The sequence below is a fragment of the Anser cygnoides genome, chromosome 3 (genome assembly GCF_040182565.1).
Source record: "Anser cygnoides isolate HZ-2024a breed goose chromosome 3, Taihu_goose_T2T_genome, whole genome shotgun sequence".
Classification (NCBI taxonomy): Eukaryota; Metazoa; Chordata; class Aves; order Anseriformes; family Anatidae; genus Anser; species Anser cygnoides.
Genome location: NC_089875.1, coordinates 42,144,147 through 42,166,287, shown reverse-complemented (window position 1 = coordinate 42,166,287; position 22,141 = coordinate 42,144,147). Strand labels below are relative to the sequence as shown.

Sequence of the window (22,141 nt, the reverse complement as noted above, 5' to 3'; positions counted from 1 at the left end):
CTGGATACGCCAATTATACTGGCTGTAGCCAACTCAGACCATAGAGATTCACCAGGTGGAGCTTACATTTAGAACAAGCATCTCACTGCCTGCCCAAATATGCCGTCTCTACACAGACAGCACATAAGACACACCACGCACCCCAGCAGACTGATTTCAAGTGTACTGTAGTTCTCGCTAGACCACTACACATGAAGAAATGCCAGAATTATAATCAGCAGAATTCAAGTCTTTGGGGCTAACCAAACACACAGAAGTCCCGAACAAAACCTTCTGAAGGGGAAGAGAATTATATTTCCAAGAAAACCCTAGAGTAACTTCAGCAGTTTCAGAAATAAGCATGTTTAACATAAGGCATTTAGTGGTTTGGATTTATTTTTCTTAAATATGCTTCAAGTAATTTGAAATTAGTAATTTAGAAGCAGGTATATGAAATCTGTTTTCCAGTTGGCAGAGACTGAGTGCTTTAAGAAAAAGCAGAGCAAATATTGCCATCTCTTCCCCCTCTCTGCCTCCCCCCCCAGTGTATTATTTAAAGAAATTTTTAAGATCACTGAAGTAACTGGAATTGCCAGCTACAGATCAAAAAAAGACAGACAGACAATAGTGGAAGAAGCAGAAGGACACATTAGGAAGTACTCAATACTGAAATGTTTGCTTACTTCCTCCCTAATACATTGCACTTGTAAATAATGTATTGTTGCTTTTACTGTAATAAGTGGCATTGTTAAGAAACAAGGTTAGGTCTTTGATCAGGAAGGAGGAAATAAAGACTTATGCAAAAAAAACAAAGCATACAAAAGTACCATTAAAGAGAAGCAGATTTCCAAGATCCCATCTGCCTGACAATCGAAGCAATTCTTCCTGAGATGATGTACAGTGGCCAATCATACAAAATGTTTTATTACTGTCGGATGACAAGCTTGATTTCCTTGGTAGTGCATAATCTAAGTTGATCTCACATTTCCTAAAAATAAAGTGTAAGCGATCAAAATTGCTACCTCAAGTAGTCAGCTTAGACTTAAAATAAATTTTAATATTTAGTAGATGAGAAGCCATGTAGTTATTGACATTAAATTACTGAAGTCATCTTCAACTTCTAGGCACCTTGAAACTCAGTTATATAATGGCATATATATTCAAATACTGCACAGGACAGAAGAAAAGAGATAGAGTTAACAGCTAGTTTTGCCATAAAGTTCCTCCTCCCCTCTGACCTCAGTGAAGAAGCAACCGTACACAAGCTATACACACACACCTGAACGGTTATAGCCAACTTTCAAAATAGCAGTTTTTCAAGAATTTCTACTACTCCTAGAAAAAAAATGCTTTTTAAAAATCTATTCCTGGAATAGTGAATTCCTGGAAGTGAAAGACAATCCTGTCCTACACTCCCATTCTCCCCCTCCCCCACACACAAAAAAAAAACCACTACTTCTCAACCATAACTTCAGCCTGCACTGAAGTAGCACAGATGCTTTCTTATCAAATAATTGATATGTTTTTAAGAAAAAGATGTAGATGTAACTAGTGTACATTTTACCTCTGACCAGAAACCCACAACAACAGCTTTCCATGGATATTTTTCTTGCCTTCTGGCAGCTGTAAATATGTTATTGCCAAATGCTGCCACCTGCCCACAAGGAAAACATTCTCTGGAGATTCAGCCTGTGCCAGAAGACCTGCTTTCATCTCATCATTTGGATCCATGCACATACTATGAGAACAGAAAATGGAAAACAAGTGTTTTCAAGTTTGCATTTTCAGCCCCAAATATGCATTTTATCAGTCACTTTGTGGTTTCATTTCTCATCTTTCACATATAACTTTTTAGATCACAGAATTATTTATTTAGAATGCTCAGCATAATCTATGCAAATATATTGTTTCACCTTAGTTATTTAACTTGCTTGCATGAATCTACTTGCATTTTAGATTAGGATAATATCTGTATTTTACAAAGAAGTTCAGTCCGCTAAAAAATGCAAATTCTTTGAACCCTATGAAATAAAGTGCGCTAAAATTCAGGCTTTAGTTATGTTTTAAGGATCCAGGAAGTGAAATAATGCTAAGATGTGTTCAGAAGATTAAGATGAGGATTATCATAGCTATTAAGAATTTTCACACCTGAGGTATGAAAATCTACAGCTACAAAAGCTTTTGCCTATATTCATGCATTTACTGTGTCACTTTATTAATACCTGGTCACCTTGCATTACACTCTTTATGGCTAATCTTGCAACTAACTTAGGGCAAGTATCTGTATCTATCTATATGAAACATGCAAGACCTGAGATGTAATAGTCCTGTAGATTTGTATACAATATACTTCACTTGATGTTTCCAGCATCTACTGCTCTACTGTAAAAAATTAGTTTTCTATTCTACAGCAGCATTCTCTGCAAGCTGCTACTAGAAGTTAGATAGGACAACATGTTTACAAGGCGACTTTTGGACTAATACACCATACCGAAATATGAAAGCTCCAGTGTTCAAGTCTGCCCAGATTTGTATCATCAATGCTTTGGAACCCAATGAAATTATATGAATGCAGCCATCTTCAACAAGTTTGTCTCCCATGCTTAGGTATTCCATTCCTATAGACTTGGTTTCTTCTAGAAATATAAGCATGTTTATAAACAATTACAACACAATTCATTTTTTAGCAAGCTAAAATGTGCATTTTTCTTCAGAGACTTAGGTCTTTTGTGTATTGAAACAGAGGTTAACATTAAGCACTTGGTATGTTTTTGCTTGGAATCAGATAAACCCACTAAACATGTATACATTCTAATTCAATAATAGTTTTAACATGCCATTTCCTGTGTTGACCTAGCAGTCTCAGTGCACCAAGTCTTTAGACTTGGTTCTTTACAAATCATACTACCCTTTAATCATGATTTTGCATCTGGTATTTTTGTTTGGCTTTATGAAGCCAAAGTAGAGGCCTTTTAACAAAAGCAGTTCTAGTAAGTTCCAAGATTCAGCCCCCCAACAGTTTTTTTCAACTGCATTGAATAAAAGCACAGTAGACAGCATCCCAAGTGTTGTGACTGGGAAGCATTTTAAATACCTCAAGGAATTTTTCCTCTTATAAACTATAATCCAAGAGATCCAGCTCAAAACAGTTTGGGAGCTAGCAAGTCTTAAAAAAAAATTATAGAGAAGTGTTTTTACAGCTAGTGGTATTTATAATGGCACACAGGGAAATTTAGAGGATTTACACTGAGTCAGCCTCAGGCTCTTGATGGATTTGAAACACCTTTTAAGGTAACAGTTCCAGTATTTAAATCCTAAATCAAAAAGATTTAGTAGCTCTCTATTAAAGAGAAAGAACACAAAAGCCACAACACAAAAGCCATTTGCTTCATCAACATGAGACCAATTAAATATGACAGTCTTCTCCCGTGACCTTTCAGCTGCAGCATTGAATATTTCCTTCAACATAACACAAAGCAGAATAAAGACATTTTACTGAATTTAAAAGTTCAATAAAAACACCACATTTTGAAGGAAGTAGACATAAATCTAACAAAGATAAAACACTTCTAGCTTAGTTAAGTAAAAATCTCTAGCTTAGTTCTTAAGTATATCTTGCAGTACACAAAGAACAATGAGAAAGGCTATTATCACTTCTGTTTAATATTCATCATAAGAAAAAAGTGCAACCCTTTGCATATGACATCAATTAGTAATAAAAAATAAACCAGAATCCCTTGGTGCTACCTACATAGAAACACGTACTATATCCTCACCTGTGCTATCAAAGCTGTTCTCTCTTACAGAGAAGAGTCTGCTTCTTTTCTTGATTTTCTTCGCCTTTTCTGTTGAATTTTCTGTTTCATGAACACACTCCAGATGAAACCACAATGAGACACTGAAGCCTTCAGACATGTGTGGCCAACAGTTCTGTCCAACTAAAGGCAAGTGAATTGGGGCTACATGCCAAGAAGAAAGCAGCTGGTGACTCAAATTTTCACCATCTGCCTCTTTCTTATTCTGTGAAAATTTTGCTCTTTTTACTAGTCCAACAGTTTTGCTGTTGAAAGTGCCAGCAGATTTTTGTGAAGAACTGCTACTCAAATTTGTGCCATACAGTAAAGGGAAAGCAAGGTATTGCAACGGGTTCACATAAATATTAGTTTCTATAATCTTCAATACACCCTTAAGCAGTATCTCCTAGAAGAAATAAACCAAACAAGTAAGTAAGAATCAAACTGTTTAATACCATGTACTCAAGCATCATCTCTTCACTACACAGAACCCCACTCTTCCTTTAAATTTGGATTCATGGTTTTCCCAACATAGGTGGACTTAGATATCCAAACTGAGACACAATTACAACAGTAAGTAGCTAGATCAGACTGTGGCCCAACAGTTGTGGGGATTTAGTTACAGCAGATCAATCTTCAAGTTACAATGCCTAGGAATTAACTGAACCACTGTAGGTGGCCATTGTGCGGTCCTACCTCACATTTCTGACATGCTAGAATAGAAGATTAATTTACACCTCAAAAAAAGACCACACCTTTTACTCCCTGTTTGAGGGAGTGTGAGTGCACACACAGGCCATCCCTTTGTTATTGCATAATCAAGCAGCAAAACTACCTGAGCCCTTAGGTCAATGTTTCCCTAGGTACATAGCTAATTATTGCAAGCTACCGTTGAAAGATTGACTTATTTCCCAGGTTGGTGATATTTTATGTTCCACAATAATGCTTAATTTCCTTCCATGTGTTTTTCTGTACAGATTCCCACACAAACCAACTGTTAGTTATTTTAGCCCACACAAGGAGTAGATTCCAGTGTTAGACAAACCAACTTAAGTCAGTATTGAAAGTAATTCCTGCTGTTAAAGCAGCACCCATTCCTGAAATAGAAATGCTTTATAACTAAGGGAAAGACTTCACATTTTGCAGTATTACAATAATCTGTCATCCATAACCATGATGTCCATCTGCTTAAGACAAGTCCTGTTTTCTTGTGCTAAAGAAAGGAGTTTCTAGTATATTCAACAACAGGCTTCAAAATCCTCTCATTTCTCTCCAATTTCCCTATCATATTTTGAAAATAACTTATTTCAACAACGACCATCGCTCTTAAAAAGTCCTTATTTCCCAAAATACTTAGGCACAAAAGGATCCTTTTTTCCTTCTCAATTTTGTAATGTGCTACTGAATACATACCGTACAAGGCGTCTTCTCCAAAAATATCCTTAGGAGAAGAGTGAGCTCTTCTGAACTTATTTGTGAGCTCATCAAAGAAACTAGCAGGTCTACCAGCACCACCTGACATGCTAAAAATAAAGAGAAAATATTCTTGAAGAGTAATTTTGAAAAACTTTATAAATTTATATTTGATACAACTATGATAAAAAATTAACTTGGAATTCACTGTTTTGTGAAAAGATTTCGAACTCAGGAAGCAGCAATGATTACAAGATGAATTCTACAGTGACCTACCTACTTCCTGACACTATTAGCATTTAAAGATCCATTGAACAAATTTAGATCACTACGGCAAGTTGGGCGTCCAGGTTTGCAAAACAGTCTGAAAATCTAGGAAACCTATCGTCTAGATTGCAAAGGTTCTCCCCACAGAGCCAGGGATTAAGTCCTGGGATGGTTTACAGAATTTCCTGCTGTGGAACAACCTCATTCAGTGAGCTACCTTAGGACAAGCTTTTACCTTGCTTCCACTTTCTTGGATTAGCTAGAGTATTTTCTGACTAGATAAACACAATCAAGATAGTACTAAATGTTGGGTTATAAAGAAATTTGAAATAAAAGCTTATGTTGTGATGGAGTCAGATTTAATCAGTGAGCTAAGTGCTATTTTTCCCAAGTAGTGTTTGTTAACATTGTCATCCTAGGTTTGTGGTTTCAATTATTCTGTTCAGATCTGGCAGAACGTGCATAAATAACAGTTTCTACTAGCTCAGAAATAGCCCTGTATTTACACAAATTAGATATCCGTCACAAGTTAGAGACAGCTGCATCCATTCACACGTGCCAATGAACTCACTTTGTAATGTTTTTTTTTGAATGTGAATTCACAATGTTTTGCAACTCGGTTGACAGCTAAAAAATTGGAGCTATTTACATTAAGTTATAAAAAGTGTTCAAGTAACCTAGACTCTGTACTCACCATGAAAACTAGATTCTGTTTGTGTCAGTATGTTCATAAATCCTCCCAAGATGTGTTTAACAGCACCCTGTTCAAAAAAATACCGGGGAAAATGTCACATCTCAAGAATACGCACCAGCTCAAAGTAGTAACAAGTATTTTTTTTTCAAACAGTTCTTATGCACTGTTGATTTAAGTAAAAAATAATTCTAGTTGATTCACATAGTTTTTTTATTTGCTAATGAGCATGCTTTCATGATTACAGTTCAATTGCATCATATCAGAAAGACACTGAAATCCAGATGATTCGAGAAAGAATCCTTTACCACTATCCATTCAGCAACTGAGAACTACTCCCTTGTGTTCTCACCCAGAACAGAATTAAAAAATTTGACGGGTTGTGACAAAACACAACATGTTGGTATATAGAGATGCAATATTGAAAGCAAATTTAACCTTTCCCCAACCTTTTTGTGCAAGGCTATTTTAAAGAGTAATTAGAAAGTCAGTCATTTTCTTAAGAGCAACATCCTTCAGAAATGCAATCTTAAATAATGTTACCCAAAAGTCTCTTAAGTATATTCAAAGTTTCTAAACTGGTTAGTTCAGTAGATATATACTTGCTTTTCTAAAAACACACTGAAAGTAAAAAATATTACTGTATTAAGTTGTTTCACATGCTGAAGTTCAGAGAAATATGTACTAGTGATTTAAAGCTAGTAATTCACACAATGACTTGAAGTACCAAAATAGAACATTTTCTTCCCACTTTAGCCTCTTCTCCTGCTTTCAGATTAACCTGTAAGCACTAACTTCACTTCATCAAATTATTATATAACACTAAGCTTAGATTACGTATATTTTTTATGCAAAATAAGTTTACTAAAGCTTAGTTATTTAAAAGCAAAACAACAAGCTAGCCCTCAGAAATTCAAAATTACCACAAAGACATCAACATGTGCTTAACTGATTTATATAAACTTACAAGGAGCAAGAGTGAAATATTTTTCAGGCATAGCATTGAAAGTTTCTAAAAGTACAGTACAAAATATACATGTATCAAACATGTATATACATATATACTTTATTTGCTTTTTTTGTTTTCTGTATTCAGTAGCTTGATGGTTTCTAAAACCACACGCAGAGCTTTCATTATTGAACAGTTTTGATGAAAAACAACTGTGAAACTCAAAAGCTCTGTAGGTCAGCTGTCTTTCAATACATTAGTTAAGTATAGTTTCTCGTAATTTTTAATGCAATGCAGCTTTATTGGCAATATCAGTCCTTTACATTGTTTCAGGTCTTACCAAATGCCATAACAACATGTAATAATATTTCTGAGTTCACCTTATTAGCTATACCATTACTATAGAACTGAATAAAGGAAAATATTACATTTCTGAAGTGTTGCATTTGTTTAATAACATTTTTACCTGTTCTATAAGTACAGTGGCATTCCTCTCCTTCTGGCTGACAATTTCCAGGCAGCTTTGGAATACATGAGCAAGCACATCTAAACTTGCATTACCAGCTGAGAGCAAGTTTAATTCTAACATGCAGATTTCAGGATATATTAATTCTCCTTGATTGATGTGTTCAGTTAGGTCATTAAAATAACCTGAAGGATCAGTACACCCTGGTTCTGCCTTCACATCTGCTCCTGAAAGAAGACAGTCTTACTGAAAATTACTCAGATAAATACAGTTTGCAAGACTTAAGTAGAACATCTAAGGACATACTTTCTCTAATCTTCTCAAAGGTACAAAACAAAAATTGGTCACTAGCATATCAGCAGTTTTTCAGAAGTTAGTAGAGCCTTCTATTCTGCTTCACATTTTCATATTTTCCTGCCAATACATAAGGCAAAGATGCAGTTTCTCCCATTACATGTTCTTGAACTACATGCCTTCATTTCCTGGGAACTACACATGCACACAGCAATGATGAAATACGCCTCAAAATATGACAGTAAAACTCTGTGCATAAGAACCTCAGCACATCAGAACCTGAGCTTCTATAAAGAACTATGAGCTTGCCAAGAAAGGACATTAATTTAAATGATCCTTTTTTATGTTAAAAGATTGGGGGAAACAGTTGTTTAGTGATGTAACTCAGGAAGTATGCATGGCAGAATATCTCTACAACAATCAAGAACCAAACATTTAAGCCCCCCTCTTACAACTTGGTGAGACTTTAAAACATGTCACAAAACTGGTATGATTTGGTACAGACATATGCTACCTCAAAGTGTTTCACAGAAATATTTCAGTTTGAATTTTTAATTTAGAAATGCTTCTAAAATGCTGTATACACTTCTCTAGGTCACTACTGATAAAGCCTAGTCATACAGGTAAACAGTAATAGTGAAATGCAGTTCTATTAGCTGCCATTACAGTTCATGCTGACCTCATACCAAAATATAAGTATCTAGGTGTTCAGCACAAAAAAATGTGTTCAAAGTTACACAAAAAAGTAAAACGTGCATATCGATTGTTGAATGAAAACAGGTAAGACTAGACTATGCACTTTTTAGCAACTATGAAACTACATAAAATTTTGAACCTTGATTTATAAACTGCCTCCTGATAAGCATCTCTGGAGAAAACTGCTTCTAGATCACAAATACACTTCAGCAAAGACAACCCAACATGACTTCAGAGCAAGAAACACATAGACCAGGACAGAAACAGTTGTTTTAACACTCAGTGTAAAGACATATCTCTCCAAACGTAACTGGATCCTACCAGAACTAGAACACCTTAGCTATCTGTATCTGTAAAAGGCCTCCGATGCACACCCTATTTTTGTACATCTCAAAAAGACTAGCAAGCCTGGCTATGTTGTAAAGACTGCTTTGCATATTCACAAAGTTCAAATTTACCTTCATCCTTGGTTTCACTGTCATCAGGGTTACTTTCACTATCTGCTTCATACCCTTCCTCTTCAGCAAAAAGTTTAAGGCTACAGCACTGTGATTCTTCAGCTTCTTCAGAAATATCTCCAGGTTGTGACAAAGGCTCCTTTTCAGTGTAATGTGTCTGTTTAACACACCAAACAAATTTACCGTCTTAGTTCAGAAAAGAAAGTAGCTTAGAACCTTCCAGAACCTTTCTTCATGCCGATCGGGAAAAGAAAAAAACAGATGACACTTTCAAGAAACCTGAGATTCTTTCTAAGGATACTTCATTCTTACATAGAAAATGGATTCTGCAAAAATGATTTTTTCTTGCTAGCTACCCAAAGTTTTGAGAAATGGGCAGTCAATGCATTAAGAAAAAATGTTGCTGCAAAAATCACCATAAGTTAAGATTTTGACATCCACTCTCAGTGAAGGTATGTCTGCAGCCCCTGACGTGAGTGAACATCCACCTTCTGATGCTCTCCTCTGAGAGTTTTTCCATTTCCTGCTACAGAATGGAAGAGTGAGGAGAACTTCATGTGTTTCTATAAAGTATAATATAGCTTGCTCCTTTTTGGGGGACATGATTCATTTCAGAGCAGCTAATGTAAGGAGCATACGAATAACCATCCAACTTAAACACATTAGAATCAGAGAATTCATTTTCAACAACCACAACAACCAAACACTTAAACATTCTATCATTTAAAAACACAGACCTAAACAACATAAACAAGATCTGGCAAACCTTGCAGTATTTAGAATTAGACTATGTATTTAATCGGTGTTTCATACCTTTTCTATTTTTTCTTCAGAATGATCCAGATCAGCAGAAAAAGAGCCTAATGCAACACGGAGCAGTGAATCAAATAGAGGCTTTGCCAAGGCAGTTTCTAGCACTTTTGACTGAGCAAGCTGTTCTCTTATTTGGAGCAAGATATCATCCACAGAAGCATTCTACAGTTTGGAAGAGACAAACATTTTGATTCACGTTATTCTGTTTCAGCTAACTAAAATAGTCCACTATTCCCATTTAAGAACTTTCTTCCACCTACACTGGTTAGATTTCCCAGCTAGAAATACCAGGCTTCACTGAGGTCTCCTGCGGTAACAAAGACTTGTCATGTTTGCCACGACAAAGATTTAGTAGTTTAAGCAATCTGCACATGGAAAAATCCAGGCAACTTGCTGTTTCCTAAAAAAGCGAAAGCACTATGGTTCAAAAATAAATGCCTCTAAAACAGTTTTAAGTGCAGAGTGCATATAGACCACACCACATTACTATTACTAGATAGGTTAACAAGATCAAGGGTGACAAGACCAACTTAAGGAAAACAACAAGTGGCCCAGAAAAAACACCTATTTCTAGTTCTCACCTGTACCTACTTCCTCCTGCTTTTACAGTGAACTGCCAAGTACAATTCAAGATGACCATTAAAATAAAGCACAGCAAAGGTGTCTTCCATGAATCAACAGCTTTTGGTGGTATGCTGAATTAATTCACCTCTAAAGCTTAAATAACTGTTTCTTCGGGTGTCTTAAGTATCTGTGCCCTCTAATAGTCCTTTCCTCAAGCACCATGCTCTGCTCAGCATTTTCATCAAAAACATTACACACAAGGTACTGCATACAATTCATGTCTTCCCTACGCAACAATCCTTCAATCTCACCTCTGTCACACATTATCCAGTGAAGACCCTTTCAGAAAAGAAGTCTCTCTCACCATTCTCACACATCAGCTCAGACAGCCGCCATAGAGCATGGACTAGACAAAAGAACTACACAGAAAAAAAAGTAGAAAGAGCAGGCCATACCCAACCAGAAAAAAAATTGCCAGCAATTTACAGTAGTCAACATCTACTATTGCATTTATGGGCCAAGGAAACCATCCCTTTCCTCTAGTCAGGACCATCTTAGGCTACAGAAGAAAAAAAATTCATCTGCTAAGATCAGTCTTCTCTCGGACTCAAGATGCATTAACCCAGAACAGAGCATATGATGTTCAGTTCAGCCCTTAGCCACACTAACCATGTTGGCTCAAACTGTAATAGACAAATGAAAAAAACTGGAAATACAATTCAAGAAGCCAGAAAGGTAAAAATATCCAGGCTGGATTATTCTGCCATTCTAGAACATTCTCCCTCAGCCTCTGAGAAAGCAGAAACTGGCACGAACACGGATCCAACCCAAAAGAGCAGAAGACAAAGATCATGTTGGAGGACAAAGAGATGCAGGGTACAAATCAGTATTTTACTGGGTACAGAAAAAGGGAAACAAGTTGACACAAGGGGAGATGCCTTCCCAGAAACAGCAACTGCCAGTTTGTCCGTCTGCTTACTCCCACTCCTTCACGCCTGCTGACCACTACCACCAACTACAACGCCTACAGTTAAACAGTACACTTGACGCATGACACATATTATGGTACCAGAGTAAGAACAAACCTTCTTTAATCTCCAAAAGAAGAATTCTGACTGAATTATTGTTAAAGTAATACCATACATAACAAATATGAGTAAGGTAAACTAAGGGAAGTTACACAGTACCTGGTGAAAAACCTCCCCTTCCATCTTCTGCTGGATGGTGCTTGCACTGTGTAGACAAATTGTCAGCAGAGCTTCCAGAAGTCTGATACCCTGAAGTGCCCATTCAGTATCTTCTCTTACAGAAGTCTTAATCTCTTCAAGATTTGCAACTGATGTAACTGAAGCATGTTCCCTACTCACAGAGATGTCACAAGAGACACACTCAGGCATCAGCTGTTCTGCACCAGCAAGATGGTCAGCACTACTGAGCTCTGATTGTGTCATCTCCCTGCTCTTAGGGAACTGAACAGCGTCATCCTTGTTGAGACGGTCAGCACAAGGACTCCCATGTGAACTTTTGCTTTCACTCAGTACTTTCTCCTTTTTGTCTTGTTCCTTCTCATTTTTTGCAAGTTTCTGAATTATGAGGATGAGTAGTCTATGGCATGCTTCAAAGCCTCTAAGTCTATGGAACTGTCTCTGGAAAACTGAGCTATAGAAATAGATGCAACGACACACAGACCAGATATCTGCAGCCCGGTGAATGTGTTCCAGGGAGGGCAAAGTAAGGCTTTCCAGTGACAGAAACGGTAATTTGTGGCCCAACGGCTCACTGGCTGTACTATCATATCCTGATGTATCTTCAGAGTCATTAGCTGAATCCAGATCGCCATCTGCTTCTTTACTTACACATAAAAAAGCAACACAGAGGAATAGGTTTATTGTGTTAACATGAATGTCTTGACTCTCAAACTTTTTCTTTTTAGGGTAAGCCTCTTTCAGGCCAGCATAAAACTTGCTCAGGCTTTGGGGCACTTCTGAAACAATGTGCTGGCTACAAAGAGATGCAGGCAAGTCAGGCATAGACGTCTGATGTTCACTGTTGAGGTCTTCTAGTTCTGGCATTGCTTGTTCTTTCTGCTGATCACCAAGACAGAGTATCAAAGTCTCTAACACTTTCAAAGAATGGCTTCTTAAAGTATCTAAGTAGTTTAACTCAGTCATTTGATTCACTCCATTACAACTCAGAAACAAGTTCCTAATTATCCTGTAAGAGAAAGCATAAGAGTTACCTCATAAAAGGAACAAAAATTCACATAGCTTGTAAGACCTCATGAGCTATTCATAAGATGAGATACCCAAAAATAATCCTCTGGTCCACACCTAAGTAACACCAAGGACAGATGACATTTACAGTAATTGCTGTAAGTATCCCATCTCAGGAATGTGATGGGAAAATTCCATCTCTTTTTGGTAAGATACAATGTAGGAAACAACATTGGTTAACCACTAAAACACAGACCACAGATATACGATATTCAAAGCATTAAAAAAGGTGTTTAACTTTATAACATGCATTTTGGTGGTACTTCCACCTAACTTTTTATTCGCAACTGTAGCTAGTCAATATCCCCATGTCTTTCATGTCTGTGACTTCACTAGAAAGTAGCGAATCTCTCAAACTTGAGATCTTAAATAGACATAGCTAGTAAAATGTGTTAACAGTTGTAAAAACACTCTTGAATTGTATCTGAAATACATTTGAAGCACAGCTTTGTAGGACTGTTGTACCAGAAAGTTCAATATTAAAAAATTGGGGGGGTATTTCCAAGTATATTTTTCCATTCTTTCTACTCTCCACATATTACATTGAATTCAAACAGTTTGAAGTAAGGATCTAAGTTTCTTAATGTACTATGTTGGCTTGCAGACATCCACCTTCCCTACTCTCCATCTTCCTTTCTGAGGCTTTCTGAAGCATCAGCTTTCACTGTAACTGAGATAAGCACTCTAGAATGAAGTAAGTCATGTACTGACTTGTATATATACAAGTTTTAGGCCAGTGGTAGATAAGATACCTTAAAGGTTTTTTGTTTGTTTTATAAATCTAAACTAATTCTCTTATCTCTTTGCCACAAAGGGCTTTTCACTACATGCTTCTTCAGAAATTGATAGTTGGACAGTTTAGATAAGGATAAATATTAGAAATGTATTAGGCAAGCCTTCATGAACATTGGAATGCTAGTCTATTCTTCATAACCATCTCAGGTAACCCTATTAAATTCATTTCAGTTTATCAAGACTCCAACAGAAATGATCAGAAACTTTAATGGAAAAAAGGACACATTCCTATTAATAAACATAAATGGAAATTTATTCAACAGCTACTTGATTGACTCCACAATAAATAGGGAATTTATTTCATTTCTTAGAAGAATGTTATTCTCCTTTTAAACCATTTTAAATGATTAGTGTTCTGTAAACATTAGAAAAACGGAAACAGATCAGAAAATTTAGTGGTTTAATTAACACAGAAAAGTGACATGTTCAGCATTCCTGACTCACTTCAGCATGAGGAATTAAGAGGCAAAGAGTATGTCACAAAGACTGTTTCTACATGTTTTCATGCTTTGTTTTGACTTGTTAGAGGCCATGGCCCATCACTGCAGAACCCTCATTTGGTATGGCTTATGAATATAGGAGTAAATCTTGTTTTGATCTTGTGTCCCACCTCCCCCCAATATCCAAAGCAGACTACTGTCCAAAAAAGGTTTGTGTCCTACTCGGTGACAAATATATAAAACTTTGTACTACATAAATAGCATGTTTTCCCACTAATAAGCAGAAAATCAACCAACCTGGATTTAAGCAACGCAGGGAGTGTCTGCAAATAAATCTGGAGTACTTCATAAGGCAAGCACTGGCTATGGTAACTGCACGTGTGTTTATCAGCTGTAGTTATTCCCACTTGTTGAGCATGGCAAGCTAGCTCAACCCCTTTCTGAAGCACTGGATTATAAATAGAGTTATATAGTTTCCATTGGACCACTGCATTTCCCTTTTGGATTAAGTGGCAGATATGGCTTGCAATCTGCATGCCACGTAGTTTGTCTTCTTCAAAAACAACGTCCCGATAAGCCTCTAATGCAGCCCATCTCAATAACATATCTTCAGATCCACTGCTAGGCAGAATTCCCTGAACTCTGCAAGAGGAACTAGATGCAAGACCGGCATCATTAGAGTTGCCTTGCAAGGCATCTTCCAACTGAGAAAGCTGATCACAATCAACAGTACATATATTGCATGATGCCTGTAAAATTTTTGGAGAAACTTCTGCTCCACCCAGCTGATCCAATATAAACTTGTTAAGGATGTTCAGTATGTGCTGTTGAAAGTTTTTTAATATTGGTAACTTGGAAGCATGAAGCAATGGGACAATCACAGATTTTGGGTCCATACAACAGCATATTCCTACATTATGTACACCCGAGAGAATTTGAACACAAGTACTGCTCAAAGAAACTTGCTGCAACAAGTGCAAACACTGGTGTGCACAAACAGCAATGCAACAGCATCTGTCAGGATAATGAACTTCTCCATCAGCTGCCTCGAAGGGATTTTTGGAAGCTTGGTTTTTAAAAGCAGACACAGAAAGCCCGGAGAGATCCCTGTGGTGATGCATGAAGTGAGAGTACTCACATCGTCTGTGCCGCTTTCTTGTACACATTGATTGATGGAGCTGCTCTGATTTCACTTTTTTGACAGTGCTGATTATTTTCAAGATGCTGTTGATAAGGGCTTTCAGATGCTCTGAGGCCTCCCCAGTTACTCCTTCATTCTTCATACACAGCCATTCCATTTGAAGTACTGTTATTTCAAACAGCTTAAATCCCTGATGCTGTATGAACTCATGAACCAGATCTATAGCTTGGCTAAAGTAGAATGGATTAGAGGCTGCACTCTGTAAGCAGCAGATCAAAATCTGCAAGACTCCTTCTATAACCTCAGGTAGAAGCAAAGCTCTGTGATGATATCTAGAAAATACAAAGTCATCCTGAACCGGCTGCTGTAGTGTTTTCTTGTACCCTGGAACGAAAGGATCAGGTTGCTTTTCTAAGCAAATTCTGATTTTTAATGCTGCTTTAAGTAAGTCTGTTAAATTTCTTCGTAAATTGTCAGGCATTGTTTCTGTATTGCTAATATCTAAAGACATAAGATGCAGTACAGTTCGAAAGAGCATCCTTTGGATCAAAGCCACAGGTTCTTCTGTCCACCCTGCAGAAACTACTTCATTTTCTGTGTTACTTACATTGCAACAGTCTCCAAATCCTGACAAGAATTCAGTTAATGTGGGCACCACACTAGCTGAAAGAGCAGAACTGTGATTCAAACTAATATCAAATTTGCACACCTTCTCCAACAGTGACAATAATACATGGCATAGGTCAAAAGGAGAGTTATCCGTGTTGCTCTCAACAATTCCTGCAGCTGGCTCATTCAAAATCTCTGGGTTGAGCTCATGTGCTGGAGTAATTTGGCTGGAGTCTTCTAGATTAGGGGCATCGAGATTAGAATTTGGTACCGTTTCAGCAGGTAAGTAGTCACTTCTACCTACAAGGTAGCTTTCCCTAACTGGATACGTTAAAAAAGGCTGCAGGAACTGGGAGCGTCTGTGTTTCATCATTACAGTAGTCTTGTCATCAGAATTGCCCTCTGAATCTGAAGTGGACAGCTGAGATCTTCTCGCATCTCGCACAGAGTAACGATGGGTGGTTTTGCGCACATGTCCACTTTTTCGAGATCGAGGATTTAGTTTTACAGAAGCCTGAAGAGACGAACGAGTGCTTCCATCTAATCCTAGTTTTTCCTGAGTAGATTTCACGGAACTTGAATTGTTCTCTTTGGTCAGGCATATGTCTACTGTAGAGGGTATATTAAAACCTATTGCAACAGAAAAACAAAGGAACATTAAAGAAACATTCAGGAAAATTATGTTAAAAACAAAAATAGGAGATACTTCAATACTTTTGCTTCAAAAATATGAAAGAAATTTGTATTTTAATAGACCATTTTTTTTTGCCTATGTCTGACATCTACAGGCATGTACTAAGTCAGTAAACAACTGACATTTAGGAACAATACTGGCTTACTTTTAAAGCCTAGACAGCAGAGTTAATTTTTCAATTAGGGATAGACAAAAACGTGCTAGAGTTTCCCAGAACTTATTTGTAGGCACTGCTATTCCTTTCCCTTAAAATATAAGGTTTTATCAAGAACATGAAAGGACTGTTTGAGGAGCAAGGGGAAGAAAACGTAGTTTGAAAAAAAATTTTTGGCTGTTACAGATAAGATATAGAGAAACAAAACCATAATCCATTAGTTACACTCAGTTCAACTTCAGTTAACTTACACTAATACAGCAGTAATAAAATATTAATCAGCAAGATACCAACTCTGAGATCTCTTATTGCTTAGCTGTGGAAGCAGTTTTAGGCAGTAACACAAGTAATATTTACTGTGTGCATACCATTTTATGTGTTCTAAGTCTCACAATAATCATTCTGAAACAACCCCATCCCACAACAATGAAAAAAGCTTCTCTAAAGGGGAGAAAAAAGGTCTTCAATTTGATGACTTACTGTTGCTTTATGCATCTCAGCTGCTTTAGGAGCTGAGTGCCTTCACTCATAGCCCTCTTATAAGAACATATGAAAAACAGCTGAGAGTATTCGTGGTAATAGGGAAAAAATACCTACTTAGAAATATTGCATATCTTTAAGTATACAGGCCTCAATCACTTCAGCTTTAATTGTTCCAAACAAAAGCAACAGGCAAAAGTTGTAGACTTACTGCAATAATCAGGACAAGAAGACGGAAAGGAGTACTGATTAAGGTGTGGAATGTTCCCACAAAAGCCAAGTCAAGACTGAACACCTTTCAGCTACTCAGTATAAAATGGCAAATATAAAATTTAAGTCTGATTCAATTGGCAAGATGACTTTGAAGAATAAAATACAAGTTTTTCCAGTTCTCTTGTACTGGTAGATTCAGACCATAATTTGAAAAAGCAGTTGGAGAAGATTGGTTGTGCTCTTGGATAAAGTCCATTATCATTTCTGATTAATGTCACAATGGTATCTGGATGCCTTGGGCAATAGAATACCTAGCATAAAACAACTGCAAACATTCATCATCCAGTAAGTTCAGTATTTAAAAAAATGTGATAGTTAACAGTAACACCTCACCACCCCAAAAAAAAACAACAAAGCCCCAAAAACCCACACTACAGATACAACCATTAAACTGAAAGAAAAGTGCTTCCATGTGCAAGAATGACTGTTCCTTGCTGCTTCACAGTCATAGTTCCTTAAGGATCATCTGTTTTGGAGGCAGGAAGTTAATTAAAAGTACTTTACAAAATAAAGAGTATTTTCTTTCACAGAAAGAAAAAAGTTACCTAATACAGATGGGTCAAGATATATTTTATTTCAGACCAAGGAAACCCAGCTCTTGGTGTACAACTGAATACAGCATCTTTACTGCATCAGTAATATAAGACAGAAGCTTGTAGTAGGAAAAATCGTGCATTATGCAAAGTGCAAAACCAATACATCTTATCCTATTAAAACACCAGCATTTTAAACTAAACTGGAAGAGTCAGTAAGCTATCATGAGACCAAGATGTTTCTTTAATTCAATCATGCTTCCAGGACCATGGAAGAAAGATGCAAGCAGGGTAGTTAATTACATGAAAGTAATATGAAGCTTGCATTTTAAATACCTTAAGTCTCCAAACATTAACAAAGCTTTATTAACAAAGCTTTAGATTCACAGGACTTGCAAATTGCAGAGAGCACTGGGAAAGCTTCAGGTGGGAATCCTGAGGAATCCTTTCAAACAAACCATTTTTTCATTTGTTTCATCATCTGTTTTATCCTCTAAGAAAGCAAACAAATGCAAAAGCCCCCCCAGAAAATGAAGTTGACAGTCATTTCCTGGTTCACTTCTTGTGAAGGCTTATCTTGTATCACCCCTTTAACTTCTTTATTTTTTATCGTACCTTTTAGTTCTTTAATTTGCTTTAAACTGATTCTTCAGCAGTTGAACTCCCGTGATTTAATTCCTGTTAGCACATCAGTTTTTCTGACACAGAACATCCAGCTAAGAAACACAACCTGAGTCTGTTCATCATTATAGTATTTTTCTATTTTCAGAGCCTACCTCCTTACCATTTCATCGCACTTATACTCTGTCTGATATTAATTAGTCTTTAAGCCTATTCTCTTTTTCAATTTCAGTAAAGTCTTTCTTACCCTACCTCTGATCACTCTACAGTGCCAGCATGTATCACTTTAAGAACCAGTTTTTCCTCCTACCTCACCATGAAACATTTCCACCTCCATGAAAATATCATACTCTTTCAAATTCCTTTCCTCTGTAGTAATACACAAATACAATGCATCACTTTTTTCTAGGTCCTTAATACCATAACTCATAAAATTTACCTATTGCTTTTTCTTCTTGGACAGGGATTTTCCACACCAGCGGCAAAAGTGACAGAAGAAGAGTCAGAAGTTCTTCCCGACATGTCAGCTCCTATGTTAGAAGCAAAACAAATAAGCTTTTGTACTTTTTTCCTGAATAATCTTCAGGTTTATTTTTAAAAGCTATAAACGTTCAGTTCCCTAAGCCCTTCTTCTGTTTTATGCAGTGGAAAAATTACCTAACCACCAAGAGTGCTACAATCATTACCTGCAGCCAATAAGAAAGCATCTAAGATATTTATTATGCTTCTGAAAAAAAATCAAACAGGAAAACCAGGAAAGAAAAGTCAAAAGCAAGTAACTAGTTGATTTAGTCAAAGTCAACATGAAGCTCGGGAAAAGTTCGAAGTTTCTGTAGTTACAGAAATACAAGTTAAGAGAACTATAAGTTAAGAGAACTTTATGTGATGCTTTCTACTTTATCCAGACCAACACATTTAAACCAATGAAAAACTTACACTTATCAAGTGATGTTTTTGACTCACAATGAAAAGGTAAAAATATAAGAAAGAAGATAGATGATTCTTAATTCAGAAAACAGATTACTTACTAAAATACCTCAAAATCCTACTTGGATTTTAAGACTTCAACTCTAAGAATTTTAATGCAGACAAACAGTAGAAGGTACAGAACTCTAACAATTAATTTCCTCATTGCTGTGCATCACTACCAGTGTGGTTTCAGTCCTAAAGATCAAGAAATCCCACCTTTTTCCTCTTCAAAAAAGTCTGACTTGACCATTTTGGTAGTTACCACAATTCAGGGATATGCAGTGAAAGGAACATCTTTACCCAAATGTTCAAGGTAGCAATGAAATTAAGATGTGTGAAGATAAACAACTTTGAGTAAGCTTGTTAACAAAGTGTTGTGACTTCTTACCAATCTGCTTTCAGTTGAAGCCTAGAATTTAAGAGTGACTTGAAATGTTCGTACACACCTTTATTTACACAGATTTTGGATTCAGAGTCCTTAGAAACACATTTGCAAACGTTAGAAGACAGGACAAGAGTAAAAAACCTGTTAACATGCTATCTACTTAAATATTTTAATAGATAAGTATTCAGAGTACTTCTTGCTAAAGTTTTAAGCAATTACACAGCTAAGCTACTGAAGTCAATAGGTAAAATGAATTACAGCTTGCAAAGCAGCATCAGCTACTTCCGCATACATATATCTAAATTTCTTCATGCTAGCTTATTCACTTGGTTTGGTTCAACAAACACCTCACTGATAAATCACCTGGTATTTCACAGAAAAAAAGCGTTCCTTTGAATGAAACCAACTGAAATAGTTCAAGCTTGAACATTCCAAAGACTGAATCAGAAACATGTCCATCAATAACCTGTCCTGGTTCCAGTTAGGACAGAGTTAATTTTTCCTCATAGTAGCTGGTAGGGTGCTATGGTTTTGGATTAGGATGAGAAGAGCACTGATAACATGCTGATGTTTTAATTGTTGCAGAGCAGTGCTTACACCAGGCCAAGGACTTTTCGGCTTCTCGCTCTGTCCTGCCAGCGAGCAGGCTGGGGGTGCAGCAGGAGCTGGGAGGGGACAGACCCAGGACAGCTGACCCAAACTGGCCAAAGGGGTATTCCATACCATCTGGCGTCATGCTAAACAATATATAGGGGTGGCTGGCCGGGGTGGGGGGCCGGCTGCTCGGGGATAGGCTGGGCATCGGTCAGCTGGTGGTGAGCAATTGCATTGTGCATCACTTGTTTCTTACATATTATTATTATTAATACTATTATCATTATCACTATTATTATTATTATTGTTATTATTATATTCCTGTCTTAATAAATTGTCTTTATCTCAACTCACCGGCTTCACTTTCCCGTTTCTCTCCCTCATCCCAGAGAGGGAGGGGGGAGGGTGAGCGAACAGCTGTGTGGTGTTTAGCTGCCAGCCAGGTTAAACCACAACATAACCCCACTACAAACTAGATTGATAATTGAAGTTCCATTTTATTAGATCCACTTTTACAAAGTGACTTGTATTTGCTTTCTTGTTCCCCACCTCTTTTCATTCTTGGATGGAAAGTAGAGAACTACTAAACAGTACAACAAATAAGATGGGGAAGAACAAAGCAAATACGTTTCAATCAAGTTTTCTGAATAGGCAAAGCTTAGTAAGATTTTGGAGCCTTTTCTTGAAATTACACCATCAGTGAAGGATGGTGGCAGTTAGGAAAGAAGGATTGACTTTTTTTTAAAAAACTCTACAGTTATGGCATATATGGGATTCTGGGATAGACTCTAAATAGGACAACTCAAATATCAATCATCCATACACATGACAGTCAACAAGAAACTATCCTCAGAATTTTTGTTGAAAGATGCATGACACTCCTCTCCCCATTGCCCCCCAAAAATGAAAGATGCTTGTTACTTAATCTTATTTTACTGCTTTAAACTAGAAGAACCTTCTCAAAGTAACAACTGCGTGTCAACTGCAGATTCCCTAAAAAGACTCATTCCTTTCAAAAATTCTAACCTATTGCTTCTTTCCACCCAGCTGCTGCACTCAAGTTTTACACATGGCTTAACTAATCAAAAGTTTAATAGCCACCACTGTCATCTGGCGAAGTTATATTAGCTATTTTTTGTTCTTGGTGAAGGACAGAATGTAGTTGCAACTTATCCTTCTAAACTTCTAGTCTAATTAACTTGCACACACACAAGAAGGGCAAGAAAACCAGTACCACGAATACAAGCCAGACAAACCCCTTCAAAACAACACAAAAAGGTTTATAATGAGGTAAGAAAAACTATTACCTGATCAATACTGGAGTTCAGTGTGGTTAGCAAAATAAACCCACGGCCTTGAACTAAGTATTGTCCCAGCGCTGCCATATGAGTTTCTTCCTCTTCATCTTCCTTGGCCTCTGCCCTCTGGACCACCGCATTGCACAGTCTGTTGACATCCGTCAAAAATTCCCGTGCCAGTGAGTTACTGGCACTGCTCATGTCTGAGCTGTAATTAGAGGGAAGTACAGAAATTAAATACTACAGAAAATGCATTCCTTATGGAAAATAGAGGGGGGAGAGAAGAGCATTTCTTCACTATCTGTCCATTTCCCAAACATGAAAGATTTGAAGGACTGAGGAATCAATATACCAATATAAGGTAGAAACGAATAGGAAAGATAAGCATTGAGAATTTATTTCAGTGAGACTTTAGCTAACAGCTGATTATTCCAAACACTCTTTTTATAAATCTAACATGTGAAGCCCATGATACACAGCATTCCTTCACATTGCATA

At 37.0% G+C, this 22,141-nt stretch overlaps 1 protein-coding gene across 4 annotated transcripts in view; it reads right to left on the bottom strand.

The window, feature by feature from the left end:
• Positions 1 to 22,141, bottom strand: part of LYST (lysosomal trafficking regulator) — an 82,857-nt gene that overhangs the window by 43,821 nt on the left and 16,895 nt on the right. For all 4 annotated transcript variants that reach the window (XM_066994025.1, XM_066994024.1, XM_048047907.2 and 1 more), the window contains exons 3-15: positions 21,653 to 21,851; positions 18,837 to 18,927; positions 14,190 to 16,272; positions 11,572 to 12,598; positions 9,821 to 9,982; positions 9,008 to 9,164; positions 7,560 to 7,786; positions 6,148 to 6,214; positions 5,187 to 5,296; positions 3,756 to 4,179; positions 2,471 to 2,615; positions 1,544 to 1,717; positions 807 to 967 (exon numbers count right to left, since the gene is read on the bottom strand). In XM_066994025.1, the coding sequence (XP_066850126.1) occupies positions 807 to 967; positions 1,544 to 1,717; positions 2,471 to 2,615; positions 3,756 to 4,179; positions 5,187 to 5,296; positions 6,148 to 6,214; positions 7,560 to 7,786; positions 9,008 to 9,164; positions 9,821 to 9,982; positions 11,572 to 12,598; positions 14,190 to 16,272; positions 18,837 to 18,927; positions 21,653 to 21,844 (5,020 nt within the window). In that variant the 5' untranslated portion in view covers positions 21,845 to 21,851. The remainder of the gene's footprint in view (positions 1 to 806; positions 968 to 1,543; positions 1,718 to 2,470; positions 2,616 to 3,755; positions 4,180 to 5,186; positions 5,297 to 6,147; positions 6,215 to 7,559; positions 7,787 to 9,007; positions 9,165 to 9,820; positions 9,983 to 11,571; positions 12,599 to 14,189; positions 16,273 to 18,836; positions 18,928 to 21,652; positions 21,852 to 22,141) is intronic.